Consider the following 17,500-nt stretch of genomic DNA (forward strand, 5'->3'; position numbering starts at 1 on the left):
CGGCAGCGGGAGCGTTTCTATAATGTTAATTTAAGGTTACGGTTTACACCGTGCTTTTTTATACCTCGTGTCTTATGAAGATGCCTGTATGCGTCACTCACTCGCTTCTTATTGTTTCGCTGCCTTGTCAATTGTGTAATGAATGTTTTCTTCAGCGCTCTTTGGGGCTCCTCCTTCTTTTCTACGTACTGAGTTCACAGTCAGTTCACGTGATTACGTGGGAGGCGTGATGACGCGACACGCCACTCCGTCTCCTACGGCCATCTTGCTGCCTTCCATTACAGTATATGGACAAAAAAGATGTTCCAGTTATGACCATTATGCGTATAATTTCGAAATGAAACCTGTCTAACTTTTGTAAGTAAGCTGTAAGGAATGAGCCTGCCAAATTTCAGCCTTCTACCTACATGGGAAGTTGGAGAATTAGTGATGAGTCAGTCAGTCAGTCAGTCAGTCAGTGAGGGCTTTGCCTTTTATTAGTATAGATGTTTTAAATATTTTTATATTATAATTTAATATTACATTTTTCAGTGGAAATATAAAAAGGTTATGTGCCAATTTTGTGTTGGATTTGTACAGTTTACCTGTAATACATGGAATTATATTGAGGGAAGATGTAATATGATCCTTCAGTTCAAACTGAATCCTATTTCCAGTCTAAATAGTGTTTTGATCTCAGTTTCACTCACCTTCTCATTTTTTTATTTCCCTGTAGTCTTCAGAAATATGTGAGAGAACAGATATTGCTTGCAGTTGCTGTAATTGTGAAGCGTGGCTCATTGGATAAATCCATTGACTGCAAGGGTATTTTCCATGAAGTCAGTCATTTAATAAGCAGTGGAAATCCAACTGTGGTAAGTACAACTCTCATTATGGTTCTTGTGCTAGTAAGAATATATGCTAGTAGTTAATTTAGAAGCTGATATTTGTCTATAAAGAGGTCCTCATTGAACTACCAAAATACTTAAACAAGACTACTTGTCTTGTTTCAGTTACTACTTTAAAGTGTTGTAAAGTGCACTGTAAACATTACCTATACTTAATTATATTAAGACAATTTTCATTTTGAAACTGGTTTCAAATATGCTCCATATAAGCTCTTGTGCTGCCATGCACATCCATCTGGATGAAATCTGTCTGCTTAATTAAACTGCATAATTTAATTTGCTTCTTTTTGAATTAAAACTTTGCATTTAAGCTTGAGTAAGCACACACACTGAAGTCATGGATTTGATAGTCAAGTATAAACGTGTTCACTAATAATTAACCAGCAGAATTTTAAGCTGTTATGTGTATTGTGGTTATAAATAGTATTGTCATTATTTTAACCCATGATAAGTTTTAGAAGTACTTTCCATATTTCCATTTAACTCCAGGACTGTTACTTCATTAACTTGTTCAAACGACAACCTCTTTGTCCATCCCAGGCACCAAGCAGTCTAGGACCACAGCCAATTATTTTGCAGTGAAAACAGAGTGCCCATCTCTTGTAACAGTTAGCTGAGTGCCTTGACTTCAGTATATTTTAAATTATCTAAAAAACTTGATCTGTCTTAATAGTCTTTGGTTATGTAAGCCTAGAGCATTTTTCCATTTGTATTAATTTTTTTCTCTTAAGTATTGAAATGTCTAATAACTAAATTATTTCCTCAAACAATATATCATTTGAATTGAATATAAAATTAAATTTTAATATTGACTTAAAATGGTAAGAAAATATTCAAGGTAATATTTTTGTATTACACCTTCATTACTGGGGGTTGTGTGCAGAGTTACACCTGGGCTTTGGGAGTGGGATGGATGTTGGCGTCATCAAAGCTGAACATACCCCTAATTGTACCAAGTACACCATGCTGCGGGACACAGTGTTCCCCTATAAGTGTTAAGTTTAAGCCAGCATTCCTGGCCTGACTCATGTTTAAAGTGCTTCTTTTTATTATTGTTAATCATTTTCTGTTTTTGTAATATTCTTTTCATTTATTTTAGTTATGTATTTTGTTATTTTTATTCTTTTTGGTTATTTAATGTTTATGTGCATCTTGCTGTTCTCCTTTGGTTGTGGGTACATCCCCAAGTGATGCCATAGGTTAGGGACTGCCCCCAGCCCTAGAAAGGCAAGCTGAGAACTGAAGTTCAGTGTGATTTGTTCAAATGTACCCTGGTGGATTTTAGTGGTTCTTTGGGTATTATATTTTTTTGGTTTGCCTCCTTTTTTCTCTTTTGAGATATTTTTCTACATTCTTGTAAGTAAATATTTTTTTATAAAGATTCTGTGTTACTTATCTCTGCAAGCCAAACTTTTATGGTTCTCCATCTTATGAAACATTTGTGTTTTTTTGTTTTTTTTTTTTCTTTTTTTCTGATTTTCAAGAATATTTTGAACTTTTGAAGCCAAAGCCCCTTTTGGTCTGGTGTATGCCAAGCTCAGATTGCCTTGGAGTCTTGCCTTTACAGGGCAGGCTGTTGAGAATATCGGCATACTTTCAGCTCATTTTTGGAGGCCTTGCACTTTCATCATTTGTGTGGTGCTATGGTCATAATAATAAGGAAGGTGTGACTTTAGATGTTTATTCAATTTACTAGTCAGGATGATCTTTATTTTTACATCGCCATATAAGGTAAGTACCAACCTATGTACCAGAATGCAGTAGTAGGTCTCATTATATCAGAGCAGTCCGGCATATGCTTCCATCACACCCTACATTTATCAATAAACACCTTAGGTAACAGCAGAACAACCAACCCATCTCCATCTGACTCTTCTCCATCATGCATACCACACTGAGGGCCATTTTCTAACAGCATGTAGATGTTTGTGACTAGTCTGAGAGTAAAATGTAAAGCAGATAATGAACCAGCTTCATCTGCTTCAAATGTTACAGCTACCAAAACAAAGATAATAAAATAAGATGAAGCATATCCCTACCACGACTTTACCAGTGCTACAGTTAGTACAGAAGAGAGACCACAATAGTGTTCTTAAATTATTAGCCAAACAAGTTGAGGTGCCACCTGGGGACTTTACATCCCAAGCAAAAGGACAAGCCCCCTTGATTTCTTCAAAAAGAAACTAGGAAACCGTTGTGCTCAGCAGAGCCATTTATTAAAACTGCACTTAGGCCTGCAAATACAAATTAGCCTTCCAAATTGCCCAGTGTAAAAATCCCCACAGAGTAGCAGAAGAATTAAGCCTCTCTGCTGCTGTTGATATGGTTTAAACTATGATAATGAAAGAGCAGCTAGCAAACAAAGTTATTCCTCTCTGAAACATCTTGAGGTACATTTAAAACATGTCAAAAGAGGTGGGAGTAGCTTATTAGCAAAATCAGATGGACAAAACAACTGTTGGCAACAAAGACTTTATTGTTAATATGCATCATATATTCTGAAACCGATTATTTGTAGGAGGATTTGTTTTTCTGCAAGCATGTAGCCAACAGCTACTGTAGACAAATTTATTCAAAATCACTAGACAATTACTTAAAAGTGGACAATCTGTAGCGGTAAGACTATGTTGGAATCTGCATAGATGGGACAGAGGCAATAGCTAGGAAATGAAGGGAAATTGCAAGCGGTCATCAGGCATGTCTCTCCATAGTGCATTGGACACACTGTATGCTTAAAGCCAAACAACATAGTCCTGCGCTGAGAGATATAGTGACAAATGTACAGTAAACAAATCTAAATTGGAATATTTTACGCACTTTGCGAGGAAATGGGTTCCAAACACATTGCTGTTTTATTTTACAGTGAATCTCGACGGATGTCACGTGGAAAGGTGATACCACAGGTAACCGCGGGTTTAGATCAGAATCTTCTTGGTATCAGAAAGGAACAAAGTTGCCCTCATGTGTAATAGTGAAACATTCCTAGTGAAACTTGCATACTTCAGTAACATGTTTCAGAAGTACAGTGATCTAAGACGAAAGTTTCAGGGCAGCAACACACACCTTCCAGATAAATTATATCCTTTACAAGAAAACTGGAGATGTTGGGCCAATGAATGGAAAAGGATAATGTAGACTCATTTGAGAAATTGAAATCATTCTTTGTCAATAAATTGCATAATGTAGTAATTAATTGTGTGCAAGATCATTTCTCAGCCCTACAAAAACATTTTCAGAGGTATTTGTCAGTGGAGGATTGTGCAGAACATGATCAGAGATCCTTTCATTGCAACATCAGCTGCTGATTTCAGCACTGCAAATTTGGAACAGTTCATTTGTGACACCTGATTCAATAGTGAGGCTCCTGTTCAAATCTAAAATCTTGGCTCCATTTTGGATCAGAATGGAGCAGGAGTACCTCATGCCAGAGCACAGAGCCCTGAAAACATTTCCTACTTTTTCCCACATATTAGATAGATAGATACCAGTGCAAAGTAAGTTTTTCTGCAGTTGTCTCAACCAAGACAAAATACAGGTCAAAGGTAGACATTAAAAATGAAGTAAGAGTGGCAATCTCAAAACACTAGCCTTGTTTAGACTAGAGGTATGATTCTTCAAATATTCATCTTTAGTTTTTGACTATTTTCAGTGAGTTTGTAAACCTGTAATTCCTGCACAGCAAACTAATTTTTGAGAGAAAAAATTAAGTGTACTTTTTACTGCAAGACAAAAAATACAGACAAGTGATTCCAATAAAAATGTGGACATTACTTCACAAAAGGCATGTTCTTATACTAATTTTAATACCATAACACTGAAAGGCACTTGTTACTCTCTCTTCTATGGTTTTTATTCAGTAAAAAAAAAAAAAAAAAATCAGTACAATTTATAGGCACTGTATGTGACTGAATAATGTTTTGTCATTTTCTTTGTTTGCTTATGTTTGTCATACTAATCCTCATATTTGTTTACTTCATAGATTTTGCTTAGGTAATAGTTATTTTTCTGTCTGATTTAAGCATTTCTAATGGCAGCACTTACATTTTCAGTAATTGGAAGCATTACCATATAAATTAGCCAGTCCATCCAAAGGAACACTCAGTTGGTCAAATTCATTCAGTATGATATCAGCCTTTTAAAATAATCTCTCTGCCCTTGCTCAAATAATTTCTTTCAAAACCCCCACCCTTCTTATGATGCATTTTTTGAGGTTCATGTTTCCTGCAAGTGTTATAATGGATATATTTTTTTTTTATTTGAATGTGTGTAGAATTAAGTGTTGTACTTGAAGTTCAGAGCCTCAGTACAAATCATTGTTGGCAGCTAAGCAGTAAATAGTTTCATCATGTTTGCCAAAATAACTGTGTTGTTTTTACTTGTTTTCTTATTTGGCAATGGTTTTTATCGCAAAGTACGAGTTAATATTAAAATTCCTCCTGTGCGATTTATGAACCTTAAAATCAATAGCCATCCTCTTAACATTTTTGATATGCACATTTTAAAAGAATATTTAGAATGATAGAATGTTGTTTAACAGAAAACATTCCCCTTCACTATTTGTCCCATTGCTGGCATGTCATTAGAGGAATAACAATGTAACAAAACTGAACAAAATTTTCACCAATGTAGTCTCTGTCTTCACTGTTGCAGTTTACTGGAAAGTTTTACCATTGCTAGCTAATCATCTGTTAATTAGGTAATCTGTTGTGTTTTGTTTTTTAATTTCTAAATTAAGTATCAGCCTAGTCCGAGATTGCAGCCTTTGGTGCTTATAACAGATGACAGACACTCCAAATGTATCTTTTCAGGCATGGTGTCATGTTCACTAAGTCTGAAGATGACAGATAAGTATTTATTGCATGCCAGCAGACAGTCATATAAATGTTTAACTATGGTTCCCACATAATCCTTGTTTTAATACCCTTAAAGAACAAGGATGCAAAGGCAGTTGAATTAAGAAAGCTCTTAACAAGCTTGTTAAGTTACATTCAAGACCCCAACCAGACCCTTAAGCTAATTATATATAACTTTCCCAAAATAGTGCCAGATCCTTGTTTCTCAGTCAAACAAACCTCTTATACTGGTAAATTCTGAGAAATGGTTTCTCTCTCTTTTGTGGCCTCAAGAACTCTTTTTTTTTTTTTTTTTTCACTGTATGTTAATGTTTACATTAATGGTACTATGTTCTGACACTCTGTTTCTGAAAACATTAGATTTGAAATGTACGGTCTAATGACTATCACATTTCATGATTATAAAAATTTAAAACTGATAGACACCTTTAAAAATTACTAAATTATTAAACTTTATTTACTATCCCATCACTGTTCATATTCCTAGTCTTAATTATGTTTATAAAATATATGTAAGATGTTAGAATTATTGGCACTTTAATAATGTTAATGATCTTCGTTCTTAAACTTAAGTAGAGTTCAGGTTCAGGGGTTCTCCTGAAAGCATTGGGCATATGCCAAGAAACAGCATTGGACAGTGTACTAATCTATCACACTCAGGCCCCCTAAAGCATTGTTTTTTTTCTCCAGCTTAACTGGAGTTTGTTGTGGGTATGCTTTTTTTTTTGTGTGTCCTCCTGGCCATCTAACCTTACCGTTTTTCTTTGTTATATACTATATATTATTGCCTGATCTTATTTATGTTTGATATATTGAGTTCCTTTTTATATAATCTTGTAAAGCACTTTGAGCTGCATTGTTTGTATGGAAATATATACATTAATTTTGTTGTTATAGTAAAGCATGCACAGTTGCTTGAAGTCATATTTGGTCTATTTGGAATCAGCAGTTTATCTAACCAGTACACTTTAAGGGCTGTGGGAGAAAAGCTACAGTACCCAGAAGAAAATCCTTGTTGACATGAAGTTAAACTTACCCTTCAAAATAAAAGGACACTTTTAAAAAGTGAAGACCATCTCACTTTTAGTTTCACTTACAGTAATATGCACAAAAAGATGGTGCAATTTTACTGTGAAAAACAAAATTGTCAGAATGATGACCATTTGATTTCCTTTATTATTATTATCATTATTATCATCATTATTATATTTAAAATGGATGTGATGAAGCTTCAGGCATCTTAAAGTATCCATTCTCATTCTCTGAAGTGGCATAATAGATTAATATTGTATTGTTTTCTCCTCTGAGAAAATACCAAAGATAAATGGATTGATCATCTTGTTAAAAATAAAATCTCCACATAAACAGATTTAAGACTAAAAATGTATTTTTAAAGACAGCAGCATCTTTATTTTCAATAGCAGTTTCATCAGAAAATTTCTAATCCTTGTACCTGTATTAAACCTCCTATTCCAAGAGTGTAAAACATTGACTTTGAAGCTTTTTGGTGGTTGTGAGAATTGTGTGTGTTTAATTAGAAAAAAAAAAAAAAACCCAAAACAAACGAAAATGGGCTATATATTTGCATGCACAAAACCCTCTTAAAGAAAGATGCAAAAGAGCCAGGCTGAAGTTTTCAAAACTGTCCTGAAAGAAGCTTATGTTTTCTGGAAGAATGACTTTGGACAAAATAAATATAAAGCAGTTGTGTGTGCTCCACTTTTAGAGACTTTGAACATGTGCATGAGATTTTTTAACATGATAGTCAACCCAATCTTTTGAAGCGGTCTTTGCTGGGTTGTTCTGTGATATAATAAACTTAAAGGCTACACAAATACTGTCTGCACTGGAACTGTCATTCCAAAATACAGATCAGATTGTAATTCTAAATCTGTTAGTCTACTTTTCTACCCATGTCCACTATTCTCTATAAACAAAATGTTTTGTAAAATCAGCACCTGCATTGTAGAATTGTAGAAAATAATTTTGTTTTCGATAATTCTCTACACAGTCTTAATGCTAATACATGGAGAAAATATGTATATATACACTCTAGAGGAGTACATTTTAATAACTAATTATTATGCTAGAAAGCGTGTGCAGTTTTTAAATAACAGTATATACTTGAAATCTTAATGAGTTAAATGTACTCATTTACCTTAGATGCTTCCTGTAAATTCTCTGCCCAATGAACTTTCATGTCTGTTACCTTCTCTACACTAACGGTTTAAGTGAGTGATTATCTTTCCTATTTACTGTTGGTACATTTTAACACTAGAATTACCAAAGCCTACAAACAAACTCGTGATTCCAGTCCACCTTAAATCCCTTTGCACCTCTGTCAGCGTCTTTTGTCTTGCAAATGTGTCAATAAGCACAAGCAGCCTGCTATACCATCCCCCCACCAACGCAGAAAGGGGCACAAAGCTCTCCCAGCTCAAGCCTTGATTATCTTGGAGTGAAGTGGTGTTTTAGAGGGTAAAAAATATATCGATATTTGGAACACATGCATTTCATATGTGTTCTTTGTCTACAACAATCTATGTAAACAAATTGTTAAAACAAACATTCCATGTTTTAGATAGATAGATAGATAGATAGATAGATAGATAGATAGATACTTTATTAATCCCAATGGGAAATTTTAGTAATAAATGACAAAATGTAGAGATAAACTGTACAGTAATCCCTCGCTATATCCCGCTTCAACTTTCGCGGCTTCACTCTATCGCGGATTTTATATGTAAGCATATTTAAATATATATCGCGGATTTTTTGCTGGTTCGCGGATTTCTGCGGACAATGGGTCGTTTAATTTCCGGTACATGCTTCCTCAGTTGGTTTGCCCAGTTGATTTCATACAAGAGACACTATTTGGCAGATGGCTGAGAAGCTACCCAACCAGAGCGCGTATTACGTATTAAATAAAACTCCAACTATATTGTGAGCACGGGGGCTGTTTGCACCCCTAGAGGATACGGCCGTTCCTCAAAAAACGCTGAAAGATTACCTTCACATTGCTGCCATCCTTGCTGGGCTTACACATGGCTGCTTTATCAAGCGATATGCTTCCTGCACTGTGCTTCGCATACTTAAAAGATCAAACAGCACGTATTGATTTTTGATTGTTTGCTTTTCTCTCTCTCTCTCTTGCTCTGACATTCTGTGCTCCTGACGGAGGGGGTGTGAGCAGGGGGCTGTTCGCACCCCTAGACGATACGGACGCTCGTCTAAAAATGCTGAAAGATTACCTTCACATTGCTCCCATCTGTGCAGCTGCTTTGTCAAGTGACATGCTTCCCGCACGGTGCTTCGCATACTTAAAAGTTCGAAGGGCACGTATTGATTTTTGATTGTTTGTTTCTCTCTCTCTCTCTCTCTCTGACATTCTCTGCTCCTGACGAAGGGGGTGTGAGCAGAGGGGCTGTTCGCACACTGGCCTAGAGGATACCGACGCTCCTCTAAAAAATGCTGAAAGACCTTTACATTGTACATCCTTGCAGCTGCTTTGTCCGGCGGTGCTTCGCATACTTAAAAGCCAAACAGCCCTATTGATTTTTGTTTGCTTTTTTTCTCTCTCTGACATTCTCTGCTCCTGACGCGCACTCCTTTGAAGAGGAAGATATGTTTGCATTCTTTTAATTGTGAGACGGAACTGTCATCTCTGTCTTGTCATGGAGCACAGTTTAAACTTTTGAAAAAGAGACAAATGTTTATTTGCAGTGTTTGAATAAAGTTCCTGTCTCTCTACAACCTCCTGTGTTTCTGTGCAAATCTGTGACCCAAGCATGACAATATAAAAATAACCATATAAACATATGGTTTCTACTTCGCGGATTTTCACCTTTTGCGGGGGGTTCTGGAACGCAACCCCCGCGATTGAGGAAGGATTACTGTATAATGTGTGAAGCCTGAAGTCTAAAGATTAAAATAACACTTTCACAAAAAATACAAAGATAATACAACAGCTTCTATGGTGCAGCAGTAAGAACTGCTGACTTGTAATCAAGAGTCCCCCGCTTCGATCCTGACTGCCTCCCAAATTTACCGTTTTGAGTAATGAGCTGCTATTATAGTTAATATTATACAATAAGAACCTATATTTGATTTGCACGTCTAACAGCCGGTGTAAATTTATAGTACTTGTAAAAGTTAGTGTTTTTTTTTTTTTTTTTCTTTTTTCCCCCAACTTTTATTCTCTCAGTCACAATACATACTACCCCATTAGATCTGACGCTGTTAGTTTTTATTTGATACTGGGAATAATTACAGATGTGAGTGGTGTTTTGAGACAATGGAACTGGGAATTTTCTGATCTCATTTCTCTTTCTAGAAGCACTGTTAAAATGTTTTATGGACCTGAGCAGACCAACATTCCTGAGACCTTCATCTTTCTTTATTTTCAGATATTGTATGGTTAACACCAGTTGTTTTGGCTCATTTTGCATCTCATTATTGTTTGGCTGCTTATTAAGGAAAAAGAAACAATTAAGGGGTCTGAGTCTTCAAGAGCAAGTCAATTAAAATTAGTTCAAAAGAACTTAATAAGCAGCAAAAACAGGGCACTGATTAAGAAAAGGGTTAGAATGAAAACCTGCAGCCATGGTGGTCCTCCAGGACTGGAGTTGGTGACCCCTGTCCTAAATTATGAAGTGTTTTTATTGCAGAACTTTTTACTGTTTTAACAACTTTGTGTGCAGTCTCCTAATGTCATCCTTATGGGTGATTTCAACATACACTTTGACACGTCAACTGATGCACTGACAAATGATTTTAATGAAATCCTTGACTGTTATTAATTCAATATGTCAACTTTTTCAACTCGTAACAAGTGTCATATTTTAGACTTGGTTTGCTGCTCTGGTATCATACCTCACAATCTTATTCTTACGGAATTACCCATCTGGGATTCCAAAAATACATTTGATGTTAGCTTACCTCTCAGTGAAATAAAGGTTCAGCATGCGATTTCATTTCGTAACATCAAGCATGTAAACCCAGAGAGCCTTATAAATTTATTGCGATTACAGCCTGCTTCTCCTTCTGCTACCACACCTCTGCTCTGTCTTCTGCCTTCGATACAATAGCTCCCTTGAAAACACAGACTGTTTCATTTATTCACACACTGCTCTGGTCAAAATCACAAATGAACTTCTCCGGGCAGCTGACATGGGACTTTTATCAATTCTTGTACTTCTTGACCTCTGCTCCGCATTTGATACCATATCTCATCAGATGCTTTTGAAACAACTAGGTAGTTTTGGACTCTGTCGCCTCGTCCTCCAATGGTTTTCTTATTACCTCACTGATTGAATACAATTTGTTCAAGTAAAGGGCTTTAAATCTAAGATTGCAGTCATTACTCAAGGGAGTTCCGCAGGGTTCTATTTTGGGGCTGCTTTTTTCTCATTTATATCTTCCCAATAGGTAATATCTTTTAGCACCATGGTATTAAATGTCATTGTTATGCTGATGACACACTGCTATATCTATCCACTAAATACACTTCTGTTTTCCCTCCAAATACTCTTATGGCACGTCTCCAAGACATAAAGTCATGGATGACTTGCATCTTTTTCCAATTAAATAGCAATAAAACAGAGGTGCTCCTCATTGGTTCTAAATCTACATTTGCTAAGGTTAACCATTCTTCTATTTTAATTAACAACATTAACACAAACATCTCTTCCCAGGTTAAGAGCCTGGGCGTCATTCTAGACCGTACCCTCTCTTTTTCTTCCCATTTAAGTAATGTTTCTTGGACTGCCTTCTTCCATCTCTGAAACATTTCTAGACTTCATCCTGTTCTTATGCAACACAGTCCTGAAAAATTGGTTAATGCCCATGTCACCTCACGTATAGATTACTGTAACGCTATTCTATCTGGCATCCCACAAAAACATATGCATCACTTCCATCCATCCATCCATTTACCAACCCGCTGAATCCAAACACAGGGTCACGGGGGTCTGCTGGAGCCAATCCCAGCCAACACAGGGCACAAGGCAGGGAACCAATCCCGGGCAGGGTGCCAACCCACCGCAGGACACACACAAACACACCCACACACCAAGCACACACTAGGGCCAATTTAGAATCACCAATCCACCTAACCTGCATGTCTTTGGACTGTGGGAGGAAACCCACGCAGACACGGGGAGAACATGCAAACTCCACGCAGGGAGGACCCGGGAAGCGAACCCAGGTCCCCAGATCACCCAACTGCGAGGCAACAGCGCTACCCACTGTGCCACCGTGCCGCCCCTTATGCATCACTTAGTTTATTTAAAATTTTGCTGCTAGGAAAATAACCTGTTCTAAATTCACCGAACATTTTACACCTATTCCCTTTCAACTTCACTGCCTCCCTGTTTACTACCAAATACAATGCAAAATACAGCTGCGAATACCTGCAGCTGAAGTCACTTCAGTACACATGTATTTTGTCAGCATGCCTGTGTTGATCAAACACAGGACGCTCTGCAGTCTACTTGTGACTTTACGCTGTAGGAAGATAAGTGAATAAATCAAGGTAAATAGCATTCGATCTGGCTTTTATATAAGGAACATATAATCACAAACTGGGCTTTGCACGATACCTTGGCGAGCTCTGTAAGCCGTGCTTTTTCTTTTGAAGGACAGGTGTGGGGCAGACTGACTGGCCAGATGACGCCAGACCTCTTGCTGCATCCAAATGGTGCCGTCTTTCGCCTTTACGCCTGGTGCAGCTGCATTGTTCTTATATATGAGTGGATGTTTCTAGCGGGAAGGGCTTCTGTTCCCTTTCTCCGATCCAGAACCCTCGTCTTCATCGGAGTCCACCACTGTTATAGCATGTCTTTATTTGAAAACAGCAGTGTCAGATTGGGGGGGGGGGGTAGTGTGAACATGACTGAGAGAATAAAACTGAATATAAAAAAAACCCAACCTTTACAAGTACCATACATTTACATTGCCTGTTCAGACTCGAATTAAATATATGTTTTTATTGTATAAAAGTAACAATAACTAGCTCACTACTCAAAATGTTTATTTTGCGACGCGGCAGTGCTCGAACCCACGACCTGTTTATTGTGATTTCTTTTTCTTCTATTATAGGAAGCGCACTTGTTTTGTTATACTTGTACCTTTTGTGAAAGTGCTTATTTGATATTTGGACTTTAGTCGTCCCGCATTATACACTTTGTCAAAATTTTGTCGTTAGTACTAAAACAATAAAAATATTTGTCTTTTAGGTATGTGTTCAACATTTCTGTCATCCTACACTTACATAGATCTTTGTAGACACGGAACACACATGAAATGCATATGTTCCAAATAACAATATATTATTTACACTATACAGCTCCTGATGCCGCACTCCCAGATAAACAAGGCTTGAGCTGGGAGAGCTTTTTGCCGTTTTTGCGGCGGTGGGAGGATGGGATAGCAGGCTGCTTGCATTTATCGACACACTTAGAAAACAAAAGACGCTGACAGAGAGGTGTGAATGGATTTAAGGTGAGCCAGGTTTACGGATTTTTTCGTAGGCATTGGTAATTCTAGTGTTAAGGCTCTCCATAACGTTGCTCCTCCCTACCTCACTGATCTCCTACAGACTTGCACTCCCTCTCGCTCACTCAGATCCTCATCTGCAGCTTTACTTTCTGTACCACACATCAAACTCTGTTCTATGGGAGCAAGAGCATTCTCTCATAGTGCTCCTCAACTCCTCATAGTGGAATTTTCTTCCCTCATATCCGTAAACTGGACTCAATAACACATTTTAAAACTGCCCTCAAAACTTATCTTTTCAAACTGGCATACCAATTATGAATGTAACACTATGTTACTGCCTGTTATCTTTGTATGTTTGCTACTATCTCTGTACCTTTGCTATTTGATTTTATCGTCCTCTGTTTTTATATTTTATTAATGTTGTTTCATTTCATTGTAAGGTGACCTTGAGTGTTAAGAAAGGCGCCTATTAAATAAAATTTGTTTTTATTATTATTATTATTAACTGCCTGGTAAAGGGTCCTGAGTTGCCTCGAAAGCTGGCATATTGTAATCTTTTTAGTTACCTAATAAAAGGTGTAATTTTCCTTGACTTCTCTATGCATTTATGTGAAAAGTATTATATATTATGTTTTGAACCACTTTGTCATGTTGCACAAAAATGTGTGTGTCAAAAATGATCTGTCCTTAGGCTGTTGAGTCTATAGTGAGTTAGTATGCACTAAATGGAGTAAACATTGTAATTTAAATGTAATCTAAAGAACTTTCCATTTTTAGGAGGCCCCACAATGATTGGGCTTGTTAATTGTGAGCCCTGATTGCTCATTTTTGTAGATTTTCTTCGAAAAAACAAATAAGTATATGGTGTTTTCAAATCCATATATTTAAAATCTGTGTACAATTAAACAACACATTCGCTTAAAGGCAACCATTAAGTCTTTGTGCAAGCATTTTGATGGAAAATGGCGAGTTTTTTGTTTTTTTTTCAGTGGTCTTCTTTGCGCCTGCTTAACTTTGTTTGACAAGAACTGCAAATAAATTCTTTTTTTTTTCTTTTTTTATATTAACAGCAGACATTGGCGTGTTCCATTCTTACAGCCCTGTTAAGCGAATTTTCCAGCTCCAGCAAAACAAGTAATATTGGACTAAGTATGGAATTCCATGGTAATTGTAAAAGAGTTTTTCAAGTAAGTTGTCTCAATTAACATTTAATTAAAATATGTTCTCAGTAGTCAATTCCAATTCAGTTTAAAAAAAAAAAAAAACAAATGAAAATAAGTAAAAGAGAATGAGTAAGAAATTGCATTAAACATAAATGCAAATGATTTGCTTGTAGTGCATGCTGCTTAAATCTTAACCAGCCTATATAAATAGTATATGCGACACTCAAGTACTTAATGGGAAAGAGAAGAAAAACGAAGTGGAAGTAAATTAGAACCTTCCGAGAAGCTTTTATTGGGGGGGTGTCATGTAACTTGAAGAAATACGAATAATTTATCATTTTAATTTTATAAAATACAAGACAAAAAGAATAAAGAAATTATCTATATAAAGTGAATATTTTCTATTCTGCATTTTCTGTATCAGGTATGGTGCATTTTCTTATACATTGTACACATTATTTATCCTGAGTATCTATAATGAAGCTATATAACATTTCAACCATACTGGAAACACAAAAAGTTGTAAATAAATTGAAAAATAAAAACAGTAATCATTTTAATGCCTTATTCACTGATATGAAAGTGTTAAGCTGGTAATCTTTCTGTTGTCAGTAATAAACATTCTCTTAGAAGCTCTGAGGAACTGCAAATAAGCTGAAATGAGCATTAGTAGCTGGTTTTATCTCAATCTGTGCTGCTAATAATTTATACTAGTATGGTTTATGGACATCTACCTAATATGATTTTGATGTAAGTGTAATGTGTCACCTGGGGTTTGACTGTTTAGATGTAGCAAACTGAAATTTTTTCCGGTAAATATTATTCCAGCTTCAGTCAGGAAGGGAATGAATTTCAGTAAACCACTGTATTTAATATATATATGGCAGAGGTTTGGAATAATTAATATATTATGAGGTCCCTTACAATTGCATTTCTAGTTACTTCGTGGGATTGTTTGTGTGTAATGACTTGACAGCTGCATATTCAGCAATTCTGGAGGATATTTTGATGGAGTAATTAAAAAGAAAATTAAATTGGAGAATTACAGTTAGACTTAACTTTTTCTTCTTCTAAGGCAATTACTGTAGCTTATAGTGATGTACAATAAAATAATTGAACTTGTCATTTGGGTACATCATAGCATTTTATTGAGTATTGCTCTATATTACATTGAATTTAATGTCAAATGATTCAAGTTAGTTGCTTTAATAATAACTTAATCATTATTGGCTTCAGAAAATATCAAGCTATGAAGTAGATATGTAAGATTTCTTGTGGAGAACAGACCGAAGATGTACTCTTAACTTTTTCTGAAAAATAATTTTGAGTTATGAGTTGGGCTACTTTGGCTCTTAATTAAAGCATAAACTTTTAGGTTCTTCATTTAGAAATTTTGTTTCATTTATCCAACACATATCTTTACCCTAAATGTTTTCTGTTTCGTTTAGATGACCATATAACTTTCAAAGCTAAACTGCCTCTTATACAATAGTGGTTCTAAAATTTGATTATATCAGGGTTTTTTGCACACTTTTATAGGTGTCTGAGGGAATCTTCCTTTTGAAATCTTGTGTCCTCATTTATCTTCTAAACATATCTAAATATATCTTAATCAGTGCTTGAATTGAAACCTTATCATTGGTGGAATTCTTTCCTGTATGTGTCTTGTTCCTCCTCAAGATGCATTTTAAGTTTGCACTTAAACTTCTTAGCTGAGTGCCTTTTGATATATGTTCTGTATATACAGTATTGTCTAAGTCCAGGTCCCACTGGTGTTTGTTGATATTCATATGTCGAGAAAAATAGGAAAGGGTGGGCTGAGAATTGTCCACTTGGTGATTCAACAGTGGTAAATTAAATGTATGCAATTTTTTTACAGGGTATCTCCTGGATAACATGGGTACACCTGTGTTTTTTTTTTTTTTTTTTTTTTTTTTTTGAGTTTTTTCGCACTGAAGTGCATAGATGAACGAATATTATTCTTGAACGACCATATTTTTTTCCAGTAGCATAGATTTTAAGAAATGCTGGGGGCACTCATACAATTAATGTAAATGGATTAACATATTTATAGTTTTACACCCTATAAAAATGCAAATATAACATGGTAGATCAACATTTTTGTAGAAAAACATGAATTCTTGCAAATCTAATTGACTTACTCTAGACCAATTGTATTTGTAAAAGCACAATTATGCTTCTTTAAAAATTGCAGGGAAGAAGACCTTTCGACAGATCTTGTTCTTACAGTGTGAAGTTCTTCAGGAATTCAGTCGCAGAGAAAAACCTTAATGCTCAGATGTCTTCTGTTTTCCAGCGATTATCTTGCACTAGCATAATCAGGTTCTGAGTTGGAACTTCTTACCACCTAACTATATCTTTTATTAAACTTTGAAAATACATCTTACAAATAATTAATTTTTCATTGCAAAAATTATTTATTGTTTAGACCTGTAGAACTCCTTGACTAAATTGTGGTGTGGCATATTTAAGGGAAGGGTATAAAACCAAAGTTTTGAGTGTGAAATGGTATTTAGAACACCCAGGACTCTTCTTAGAGTCACCATCAAGCCAAAGCGAGTAACAGTACAAGAAGAGACTTGGTAAGGAAGGTGACCAAGATCTCAATGATCTCTCTAACAGACTTTTAGAAGTCCTGTGCTGAGATTGGGGAGGATGCTGGAAGGACAACCAGCTCAGCAGCGCTCCATAAATCTGACATAAATAATAGTGTGGCTAAATAGAAGCCTGTCTTCAGTAATAGACATCTGAGAGTTTAAAGGACTCTATGAACATGTGGAAAAAGTGTTTGTGGTCTGAGGACACCAAAACTGAGCTCTGATTAGCATGTCTGGCGAAGACCAGGCACCACTCATCACCTGCCTATCACCTATCACTAAGAAGAATTTTATTTATTTATTTTGAAGTAAATCAACAACATAGTAGTTTGTAGAAAGCAAAGGGGTCCGAATACATTGTGCATCCAAATGTGTGTGTATACATTTACAGTAAATTTGTATGTATATGCATGTGTGTTTATGTATATGTATTAGGCATGTAACGGTTCTGAAACGGGGAACTGACACCATGAATTAAAAAG

General features: G+C 36.0%; 1 protein-coding gene across 1 annotated transcript in view; it reads left to right on the forward strand.

Annotated features, from left to right (window-relative positions):
• The window catches only part of xpo4 (exportin 4), a 181,770-nt gene that overhangs the window by 69,193 nt on the left and 95,077 nt on the right, over positions 1 to 17,500 (forward strand). The window contains 5 exon segments of the mRNA XM_051926199.1: positions 716 to 854; positions 14,308 to 14,424; positions 16,621 to 16,683; positions 16,685 to 16,735; positions 16,738 to 16,774. Coding sequence (XP_051782159.1) covers positions 716 to 854; positions 14,308 to 14,424; positions 16,621 to 16,683; positions 16,685 to 16,735; positions 16,738 to 16,774 — 407 coding nt within the window.

The sequence above is a fragment of the Erpetoichthys calabaricus genome, chromosome 4 (assembly GCF_900747795.2).
Source record: "Erpetoichthys calabaricus chromosome 4, fErpCal1.3, whole genome shotgun sequence".
Taxonomy (NCBI): domain Eukaryota; kingdom Metazoa; phylum Chordata; class Cladistia; order Polypteriformes; family Polypteridae; genus Erpetoichthys; species Erpetoichthys calabaricus.